At 44.4% G+C, this 11,623-nt stretch overlaps 1 protein-coding gene across 3 annotated transcripts in view; it reads left to right on the top strand.

The window, feature by feature from the left end:
• The first annotated feature begins 4,134 nt into the window (after positions 1-4,134).
• The window catches only part of gabrb2a (gamma-aminobutyric acid type A receptor subunit beta2a), an 84,175-nt gene continuing 76,686 nt past the window's right edge, over positions 4,135-11,623 (top strand). For 2 of the 3 annotated variants that reach the window (XM_017711553.2, XM_017711555.2), the window contains exons 1-3: positions 4,135-4,296; positions 4,412-4,503; positions 5,545-5,612. In XM_017711553.2, coding sequence (XP_017567042.1) covers positions 4,223-4,296; positions 4,412-4,503; positions 5,545-5,612 — 234 coding nt within the window. In that variant the 5' untranslated portion in view covers positions 4,135-4,222. The remainder of the gene's footprint in view (positions 4,297-4,411; positions 4,504-5,544; positions 5,613-11,623) is intronic. The other variant, XM_017711554.2, reaches the window with a different exon arrangement.

Raw genomic sequence — 11,623 nt, 5'->3', positions numbered from 1 at the left:
TCTGGAGGATTTCACCAACACTGTTTATTCAACTTAGAGTGAATCTAAATGACAGCCAGCTACAGCTGACCCCTCAAACTGCAGCCTAATAATTTAGTTATTAGTATTAAAACTTGTTCAGTGTTACAATCGTCCGGCCACAATCATCAACAATGGAGAAAAAAAGAGCAGCATTTGATGAAAAGAACACCTTGCCAGCTGTCCAGCATTACGCATTGGGATTGTCCATCCAGTGGCACAGGAAACATTGCACAGTGTAGATGGAAGGATGGATGGAAGTATCACCAAATGACAGTCAAGACACTTGAGCTGAAAATCTCGAACAACTGGACCAAGATCCAAATCATCCCTCATGATTCACCATGAAGTACTTTATGACACACAAGCTAACATTTTTGGATTGGCCCTCACTGTCCCTTGACTTTACATCATTCAAGACCTGTGAGTAGATCTTAAAAATGCAACATATAGTTGTTGTTGGGAAGAAAACCTTGTATCTCCATTTTTGTCGTTTGTCAGTTTTTGACATATTTTGAAAATACCTGCTACCCTTTATATTCTAGGTGAATTTCACAATGAATGAACCAAAAGAAACAGCTCAAATTTACTCCTAAAAACTTCTGGTTCCATTGACTTACACTAACAGTAAGGTCTTTTTTTCCCTTCTCCTGTAATGTTCCGATTTTGGAGAGGTTCTCTTCCGATAGCAGCAATATGCATGCAAAACAGCCCAAGAACATCACAGAAGAGATGCTGAAAATAGTGCTGACTCAGTAGGGTGTCCAAACATTTTCAGATGCCACAAACACCATGTTATTTTCTATAAGTTGATGAAATGTAAAGTAACTGCACATTAACATTTGTGGACATTTTTCATTCTTTCAAAATATTTTGCTGCATTGGTTGTTTTTAGTTTTCACTTCAAAAGTCAACAGCATGTTTAATTTAGCTAGGAGTTCCCAAACTTTAGAAAGTAACTGTATGAGAGGGAGGAACTGACGTGTGGGCCTAAGAACAGGCCTTTGCAGTGTCTGCATGATTAAATGGTTGAGATGCAAACAGAGCCATTCAGAGTCATTTGTTGTGGAATGCTCTGTGATAGAGAAACAAAATCGACCGAGTCAGCGTTGTTCACTGTGGTGGTGATGGGAACCAGACGTCCAGGCATTTAATGCTTCTAAAGCATTAGAGCTCCCTCACAGAAACCTATGACCTATGAAATGGTAATGAATGACTGTCTGAAGTCAGAGACATTGTATTAAATTCATTTTAGACCAGGTTTTGGCCTGAAATGCACGTTTTATAAACCCAGTCATGGTGGAGTGGAATACGTAGGGTGTTATAAGACAACATAGTCCACAAATTGTGTTTTTTTTGAGCTACCACTGTTTTACCATCATCAAAATCAAACAGTAAAACTCAGGAGACACATGTAGGTCAACTGCTGGTTTCAAATAAAATGGCTATGTTTGTGTTGTAGACATGGTGACCCCTGGTTCCCTTCACCACCACTGTAAAGAAATCTGAGTCCATCAGTCTATCAGTCTCACTACAATTAACCATTTCACACCAAACCACTCTGATTGAGTCTGTTTCCATCTCAGTGACTGAACTGTGCAGCAAGAAATACACGGTACAGCACATGATCATTTACAGTGTCTGTGCACCCACATGCAACATAGGACAGGTCACTTAAAGATGTGACCAAAGGTGGACACGGACAGTCAGGACACATCTTTAAGTATGATCCTGTGCTTCTTACGTGATTAATTATGGACGTGCTGCTTCTGCTTTAGCTTGTTTGATTAGCTTTTGTCTGCCAGCTCTTACAAGTCTTGGTGACACTGACAGTGTAAATTTTTGATGTAGTTCATTGTAAATTAATCATGGCCCTGTCTCTGTGTCTCTGTCCGTCTGTCTGTCTCTGTCCATCTGTCTGTCTCTGTGTGTCTCTCTCTCTCTGTCTGTCTGTCACTGTATCTCTCTCTCTCTCTGTGTCTGCCTCTGTGTCTCTGTCCGTCTGTCTGTCTCTGTCCATCTGTCTGTCTCTGTGTCTCTCTCTCTCTCTGTCTGTCTGTCACTGTATCTCTCTCTCTCTCTCTGTGTCTGCCTCTGTGTCTCTGTCCATCTGTCTGTCTCTGTCCATCTGTCTGTCTCTGTGTCTCTCTCTCTCTCTCTGTCTGTCTGTCACTGTATCTCTCTCTCTCTCTCTCTGTGTCTGCCTCTGTGTCTCTGTCCATCTGTCTGTCTGCCTCTGTGTCTCTGTCCATCTGTCTGTCTCTGTCCATCTGTCTGTCTCTGTGTCTCTCTGTCTGCCTCTGTGTCTCTGTCTCCCTCTCTCTGTTCGTCTCTGTCTCTCTCTGTCTGTCTCCCTCTCTGTCTGTCTCTGTCTCGCTGTCTGTCTCTGTCTCTCTCTCTGTCTGTCTCTCTCTCGCTCTCTCTGTCTCTCTCTGTCTGTCTCTCTCTTTTTCTCGCTCTCTCTGTCTCTCTCTGTCTGTCTGTCTCTGTCTCCCTCTCTGTCTGTCTCTTTCCCTCTGTCTCTATTTCCCGCTCTCTCTGTCTGTCTCTATCTCTCTCTCTCTCTGTCTATCTCTCTCTCTGTCTCTCTTTCTCTCTTCCTGTCTGTCTCTGTCGGTCTCTATCTCTCTTTCTCTCTCTCTGTCTGTTTCTGTCTCTTTCACTCTCTCTCTCTCTCTGTCTCTCTGTCTCTGTCTATCTCTGTCTCTTTTTCTCTCTCTGTCTTTCTCTATCTCTCTCTCTGTGTCTCTCTGTCTGTCTGTCTCTGTCTATCTGTCTGTCTCTCTCTGTCTGTCTCTGTCTCTCTTTCTCTCTCTCTGTGTCTTTCTCTATCTCTCTCTCTATGTCTCTCTGTCTGTCTGTCTCTCTCTCTGTCTGTCTCTGTCTCTCTTTCTCTCTCTCTATGTCTTTCTCTATCTCTCTCTCTATGTCTCTCTGTCTGTCTGTCTCTGTCTATCCGTCTGTCTCTCTCTCTGTCTGTCTCTGTCTCTCTTTCTCTCTCTCTGTGTCTTTCACTATCTCTCTCTCTGTGTCTCTCTGTCTGTCTGTCTCTGTCTATCTGTCTGTCTCTGTCTATCTGTCTGTCTCTGTCTCTCTTTCTCTCTCTCTGTGTCTGTCTCTGTCTCTCTCTCTGTCTGTCTGTCTCTCTCTGTCACAGTAAACAAAGCTTATGGGTGTCATTAATGAATCAACGATGAGACGCCATTATTAATAATATAGTAATGCAGGAGGTTATTATGGTCACCTTGTCTGTCACTGTTAGAGTGTCATTAGTTGTTAATGATTAATAACTCATCATGCAATAAGGAGAAAGCAGTAGAGGATTTTTTAATGAAACAATCAACAACAGCTATAACAATACTAACAACAACAACAACAACTATAATAATAATAATAATAATTATTATTATTATTATTATTGTGATTATGATTATTATTGTTGTTGTTGTTGTTGTTGTTGTTATATTTGTAGTTTAATATATAAGTATTACCAATAAAAATACTCCTAATACTAACCATAATCATAATAACAATAATATTATATATTAATTTAATAAATATATGATTAGTATTTTTGTAATGGAAGTAGTAAAATTTTCCATAATATTAATAATAAGTACGATGATCAATATTAGTAGTAATATTAAGTATTTTCACATTAAAACTACTAAGTATCTTTACTATTCATATTATTGGTAATATAACAACCATTAATGATATATTATATATATATATAGTGTTGATATAACAACAATAATAATAATAACGATTCTACTCATTAAATTAATATTTATTATTATCATTATTATTATTATTGTTGTTGTTGCTCTTGTTGTTATTATTTGTGGCTGTTATTAACCAGTGAGAAGCCTGTGTTGTCTCGCGCTCCTTCTCCTGAAGTTATTCCCAGAGTTGTCGAGGAGCTTCTTCATCCTCTTCATTAGAGGCTGCTTTCGTTTTCCTTCCTGCTCTCCGCGTCTTTACGTTCTTCACCCACTTGTCCCTTTAATTTCTCCTCCGCAATGCAAACTGCTCCTCCACCACCACCACCACCACCACCATCATCATCATCATCATCAGTCGCTGCTCTTTGATCTGGAGGCGCAGTGTGCGCATGCGCGCCTCATTGCCTCCACTGCGCTGGACTAAGTTGGACGTGCGCTGCCGTCGCCAGGTCCGAGCCCCCCTCAGCAGAACTGTTGCAATGGAGAGGATGAGGAAACCACAGTGCATCTTCCTGCTGTGTCCTCTGATCATGACCGCCGTGTGCGCGCAGAGGTAACGGACTCGGGGTGGATGCGGACTGGAGAATGTCAGGCTTGCTGCCTGCGTGGGGAATTTAGAGCACTTGCACGCGCCTCGTTCTCATGTTAACGCTGCCTTTTCCTTACAGCAGCAGAGACCCCAGCAACATGCCAGTGGTCAAAGACACGGTGGACAGACTCATGAAGGGATACGACATCCGACTCAGGCCGGATTTCGGAGGTAATTGTTTTCCTTTCTCTCCCCACCCACCCCATCCATTTCAGACGTGCGGCACATCCCCAATGACTTATGCAAACCTTCCTTGTTCATGACAGTCACGCATGAACCGCGCACGCATGCAGTGCACCCCCCCCACCCCCCCGACACGCCGCCCCCGACCCCCGCGTGTTTTTATTCCACGTTAAACTTGACCATCGAGCCTTTTTTGTGTTTTAAACTTCATAAGGCTGGCGAGGCTCGCGCCGCTTCAGCGGTCACGCAGCTCCTCAGCAGTTCAGCCCCGCTGCGCTGCTCGGTTCGGCTCTGCTGAGGAAGCTGCGTTTAACAGTTGCCAGTGGATTCACAGTTTGTGGATTCACGCGTTATGATCCCCCCCCCACCCGTATTCGGGCAGGCCACGCCCCCTGCGCTGCCATTGGCTGGCACCGTCCTGCCTCCTGCGCTGCGAGTGGCCCGTAGTTCGAACCTACACGCAGTCTTTCCGTTCTAGACGCGTTCTAGAACAGCGCACCGTTCGTGGGAACAAACCGCGGGCGAATTGGAGAGCAGGCGGGGCGGGGCTTGTCGTTCTAGAACGCGCGTACTGCTTCACTGAGTGCGAACCGCCAGCCAATCGTAGCGCAGGAGGGCGGGGCGCGTCGGAGTAGGCGTTCTAGAACGCCTTTAGCTTTTGAAGCGCTTCGCATTCAAGAGCGCGTGAGTACGAACTACCAGCCAATCGTAGCGCAGGAGGGGCGGGACTTGCGCGCTCCAGAACGGCGGGCTTCTTGCGAGTGTGGAAACTACGAGCCAATCGCAGCCTCAGAAGGGGCGGGATCTTTGGCGGAATACGGGTGGGAATAGTGAACGAAACGCCGTATTTATTCACCTCCAGCCGAATTGGGGTTTGTAGCAAAATCAACAGTTTTCATGCGCAGTGCCACGTGAATGTGTGGTGCTGGGTTTTAGCCCGAGTCTAATGAGCCAGTCTCCTCTCTATCCCTGACTGCGCTGCCTCACTGTGCTTGTTCTTTGGTTAATTGCTGGCTCTCTCTCGTCTAGGGGCTCCGGTGGCGGTGGGGATGAACATAGACATTGCCAGCATAGACATGGTGTCCGAAGTGAACATGGTATGTAACACTCAGCAGTGTGTTTTTGCATCTCCCTGCTCTCTGTTCCTGTCTGTAATGGCCAAGACACAGCGTTGTAGCCACAGCGTTGTCCACAGTGATCAAAATAGCTGATCTAAAAATGGTATCTTGTCAAAGGGATGTGGCATGGTGTCCTAAGGTTGTCATAAAGATGCAGCAGCAGTGATCTTCATCTTTTGTCCAGGGTGAGGGATCACAACAGCAGATCCAAAATTCTTCTCTTGTCATAAGAATGTCAAAAAAATGTCCTAAGGTTGTCATGAGAATGGCATAGGCTTTAGCCCTATCCCACAGCACAGTGATCCCTATTCAGGCCATGAAGTAGCCCATCTAAAAATTGTCGCGAATGAGTCAAAACCATGTCCTAAGGTTGTCATAAGGATGGCATAAGGCTTCAGGAGTGGGTCGTACCCCTGCTCCTTTCCCCCCGTGGGTTTTTTGTTGTTGTTGTTGTTGCTGCTGTTCCAAGACACTGATCCAAGCTGATCCAAACATGATATCCTGTTATAAGAATGTCAAAAAGATGTTCTAAGGTTGTCATAAGGATGGCATAAGCTTCACCAGTGACTATTTCATTCCAAGACTTGGTGTTTTTTTATCTTCCGTCGATCCTGGTCAAAGTAGTTGATCTAAAAATGGCCTCTTGTTAGAAAACTCAAAATTATGTTGTAAGGCTGTTGTAAGGATGGCATAGGCTTGAGCAGTGCTGTTTGGCTCTAAAACTAAGTGTTCTCCAGCCTGTTTTCAAGATGATGGCTCAGAATAGCTAACCCAGCATTATATCTTGTCATAACAATGTCAAAAGGATGTCTTGAGGTTGTTGTTACAATCATAAGCATCAACATTGGGTTTGTCCTCTGAGCAAACAATGTTCTATATTATCTGTCCAAGACGATGGATCCAAATAGCTGATCCACACATGATATGTTGTCGTATGGATGTCAGAAACATGTCCTAAGGTTGTTATAAGGATGACATAGGCATTTTTGTTGTTATTGTTTCGAGACACAGTGCTCTTTATTATCTTTTTGGGATGATGGATGAAAGTAGCTGATCCAACTGACAACTTGTCATAAAAATATCAAAAGGATGTTCTTATGTTGTCATAAGGATGGCGTAGGCTTGAGTAGTGTCAACATAGCTCATCTACAGATTGTCTTATGTCAGAAGAATGTGAAAACGATGTTGTGAGGTTGTTAAGGATGGCCTAAAGCGTTTTTTCATGTTTTGGTACTTTTCCAAGACACAATAACAGTTGATCTAAAAATGGCCTCTCTGTCATAAAGATGTCAAAAGAGTGTCCTAGGGCTCTCATAAGGGTGACATAGGCTTGAGTGATGTTTTGGGCTCCAAAACTCGGTATTCGTCAGCCTCTGTCCAAGATGCTGGATCAAAATAGCTCATTCGAATGTGATATCTTGTCATAAAAATGTCAGATGGATGGTCTAAGGATGTCATAAGGATGACATAAGCCTGTGCAGTATTTTTTGGGCTCTGAAACACAGTTTTTTTGTTTTTTGTTTTAGTTTCTGTCCATGAAGGTTAAAATAGTTGATCTAAAAATGGCCTCTTGTCAGAAAGGACGTTTTTAGGCTGTCATAAGCCAGACCTGAGCAGTGTTTTTTAGCCTTTGTCCATTAAAAATAGCTGACGTAAACATGGCATTGATAAGAATGTCATAAAGATGTCCTGAGGTTGTCATAAGATTGGCAAAAACTTCAGCAGTGGATTTTTATTGTTGCGCCAAGACACTAAGATCTCCACCCTCTGTTCTGCACGATGGATCAAAATAGCTGCTCCCAACATGATCCCCTGCCATAAGGATGTCAAAAGGATGTTCTAAGCATGCCATAAGGAGGATATAAGCAGGAGCAGAGCTTTTTGGGTACGAAACATTGTTTTTTTACCCTCCATGATGGTCAAAACAGTGAATCCAAAATGGTCATAAAGATGTCAGAAGGATGTCTTGGGGTTGTCATAAGGATATTGCGGTTCTTTAGGGCTTCTTTAGTAAAGAAAGTGGTTCCATGTAGAACCATGAACACTCATGATTAAAGTGTTTTTTGCATTGTGAAATTGTTCTTCAGATTGATGGAGAATATGCTGTAGATGCTTCTATATAGCACCAAAAAGGCTTGTTCTATTGCTACAAGCATGATATATTAACATTATTAGAATTTTTGTTGGTGCTATATGGAAGCAATTTAAAAATGTTCTAGATATAGCCATCTCCAGCACATCGTCCATCAGTCTGAAGAACAATTTTACCATACAGAGAACACTTTAATCATGCAAAAGGTTTGTTAGTGTTCACCAGGAACCCCCGAAGAACCATCTTTTTTAAGAATGTAGGCTTGTTTTTTGGCCTTTGTGCAAGATGATGGCTCAAACAGCTGATCCAAATGTGATGTCCTGTCATAAGAGTGTCATAAAGATGTCCTGAGGTTGGCGTAATGAGGATATGAGCTGGAGCAGTGCTTTTTTGGGTCCAAAACATTTTTTTTTACACCCTGTCTATGATGGTGAAAACATTGGATCCAGGAACGGACTTTTGTTGTAAAGACGTCAGACGGATGTTCTTATGCTGTCATAAGGATGGCATAAGCTTGACTAGTGTATTTAGCCCCTGTCTAAGATGATGGACCAGAAGTGGTCTCCTATCATTAGGGTGTTAAAGGGATGGACTGAGGTTGTAATAAAGATGCTATAAGCTTCAGCAGTGGAGTGATGGCCCAAAACAGCTGGTCCAGTGCTCCCCTGTCATAAGAACGCCATAGGGATGTTCTAAGGCTGTCACAAGTGGGCTATTGCTCCAGAACGCAGGGTTCTCTGTCTTCTGCCCGCGATGGTCAGAGCAGAGCAGCTGATCCGAAGATGATCTCGTGTCATTAGGATGTCATGAGCTTTTGCATAAAGCTTTATGGTATTCTGTTCACGCCGAACCCGGAGGCGCGTGCTGGCGCTGCGCGCGGGGCTCGCGCTACATGATGATTTTGCAAAACTGCAGAAGTTCATTGGCATGCCTGGGCTCAGAGTCTCCCCTCTGTGTGTGTGTGTGTGTGTGTGTGTGTGTGTGTGTGTGTGTGTGTGTGTGTGTGTGGAGGCTCCATTTGAATTCCAAACACACACACACGCGCGCGCGCACACACACTCGCACTGACGCACTCACACACGCGCACGCGCGCGCGCGCCCTAGCCACCGCTCGTCCGCGAGCGTTAGCGAAGGGAAACAGCGGCAGGACGAGCCTGACCCGCGCGTGAACGCAGGGGCAGATGAAGACCGGACCCTCGGTGACGTTTCCTTTTGGGGGGGTGCAGCAGTTCAAGGTGATCCGTCCCTCCTCAAGGAGACCGGCTTCACATGGCAACGCCGAGCGGCCACGTGGTCCGCTCTGTAAACGATACGCGAGCTCTGCGCTCCGTGGCACGTGCGTCTCTCAGCGTACAGCGCTGATGGACGCCCCTCTCCGCCCCCCGTCCCGCCCCCCCCTCACTGACGACTCTAATTTAATTCTGCAGGAAAAAAAAAAAAGCAACAGAAAAAGAGGACGTGGAGAAAAGTTGCGTCGCCCCTCGGCGCCCCCTGTCGGCCGCGCAGCGCCACGACTCTGTAATCAGAGGGAAATATGTATGGCGGTGAGATGAAAGATTTATGTGTCCCACTGATTTCCAGCTTCGGCTGTGCAGCGGCTGATGGAGCAGTTTAATCTCCCAGAGAGCCAGAGGTTCACGTTTCATTTACTAATAAATGAGCTGAAAGTCGCTGCTTTATTCTCTAATAACGGCACTGATGGGTAAACACGGTGGGAAAGAGCCTAATTAAATCACTTTATTAGTGCTTTGATAAGGCACGTGCGTTTACCTTTCCTCCCTTCTTCCCTCCCTCTTTTTTTTTTTTTTCCAGGTGTTTACACGGCAGGTGTGTGGCAGATGCGCTGATCGACAGTCGCTCAGTTGTGCAGCGCAGTGATATATATAAATATATATTTTATCTGGGATGTTTATATTTTGAATAGATCATGTGCAGCAGTTGTGTGCAAAAGTTTTTTTGTGGAATGACACGTTTTACACACTTTATTGTACGACTGCTGTTCATTTGCTGATTTGAACGCATGCACGGTCAGAAATAAAGGTGCTGTGCCTGTGCGTCTTCCATTCACTGAGGTGCAGACTGTTCCCTCAGAGCTACGGCAGCGGGTCTAAGGTCTGCTTGTGAACCTCAGATAAGTTTATTTTTTTTTCCTGTCCAGGTGAAAAGTGCCTTTCCATAACCGAACGTTTCAAAACAGAACAATGGGACAGGAAGGCTAGAGGCGAGACGGGGTGCGTGGAGCCGATGCAGCTTATTTGAGCGGAGTATATTACAGTTATGTTCCCTGACTGAAGGTACTGAGATGTGGCCTCGAGGGAGCCGTCCCGGGGACAAGAGGGGCGCTGCCCCAGTGACGGTTCCGTCCCTTTCTTCCTAAGAAGTTTCAGAAATGAAGGCGCAAGGAAAACGAATTGTATCATCATCCGTTTAAATGATCCCTTCTGAGCTGTACTGACTCCACACGCCCTGCCTCGCCTCGGCATTTCTATTCTGTGGTTCTGTTTTAAAACATTCGATCTTGAAAAGCTACAAATCTGTACTTTTCACTTGGAATAAACGATTTAAGGTGCACAATCGGGCCTTAAAGCCGCTGCTGCACCTTTGAGGGCACCTTTACGTTGCTTGAGGAATGTACCTGCCCCGAACCTGTATTTCTAACAGTGCAGGGACGTGATGCGCTCACTCATTCTGGCTCAGAATCGAATGGGGCACCAAAACTTTTGCACACGACTGGATATCAGTGCTATAACACCCGTGAAAGAGACGTGTGCCCTTTGCTCATGGCGTCCAGGACCTGATGGTTAATCCTAACACACGTGGTTCACTGCGAACTTTTGAGGATTGTTTTGAAAGAACTTTTGGAAACACAAACCGACTTAATAAGCTCTCTGTTAACATGATTAAGGCTTACAACACAGGGTGAGGATCCCTTTGGCGTAATCCTAAGACAAACAGTCCAATCAAAACAAGCTGCATCAGGTTTCTATAGAGTAGGCCCTCTGACAGGACGGGCTCATTAACTTTACTAATGCAAACTAGGGGTGGCGACGTGACAATATTTATTGTTATTGTGATAAATTGCCTCACATTATGTCACAATATGCTTCTGGGAGCATGTCGTGGCCATCATCGGTACTTAAAGAGCACTGATCAGCTGCATTCATTACACAGACAGCGTAATTAGTCCTGTTTAACTGGATTTGGTGCAGCTCAGCGTATGAAACGTTAAATAGTTTTTCGGGCTCTTTTTGAGCAACACTGACTCTTTATCATCACTAAGTTTTGTATTGCGTGTCATTTTCCTCGAAATGCCTCAAAGCATTGTGCTGTCTCAAATACATATTTTGCTGTACGGAAGACCCCGTTGCTTCAATGCCTTCTGTTCGTAATGATACAGTGGACGTAATAGTTTGTCAGTTCAACCTCAGAATTTCTTCATGTGATCGCAAGCAATTTAATTGTTTTCATCCAAACCAAAGAAATATTTAAACGCACAGGTTGGATGAATAAAAGCAATGTTTTAAATCGGCTTATTCCTCAAAAACAAAGCAACAAATTGGGATTATGTTTTATGTGTCTGGTTTGCGGTGCTTGAGGTTTGTCCTCTAATGCAGAGCTTATGTGGGTGGACCCCATGAACCCCCCTGTAGCTCTCTCAGGTTCATGGAAAATATCTGAGGCCTCACAACAGCCAATAACTTTAGAGCCCCGGGTGAGGTTCGAGACAGTAGACGTGCTCCTTTGTGTCTGACCTCAGTACAGCTGAAAGCTCATTTATTCAGAAATCGACTCTGTTTCTTTGCCTTTAACAACAACAGTAATATGTTTTTAAAGATAATTATTGTTATTGTTGAACAAAAAGTCACTGATTTAGCCAGAAATAGTGTATTATTATTAT

Source organism: Pygocentrus nattereri, chromosome 11 (assembly GCF_015220715.1).
Source record: "Pygocentrus nattereri isolate fPygNat1 chromosome 11, fPygNat1.pri, whole genome shotgun sequence".
Classification (NCBI taxonomy): Eukaryota; Metazoa; Chordata; class Actinopteri; order Characiformes; family Serrasalmidae; genus Pygocentrus; species Pygocentrus nattereri.
This window is presented reverse-complemented; position numbering and strand designations above follow the sequence as displayed.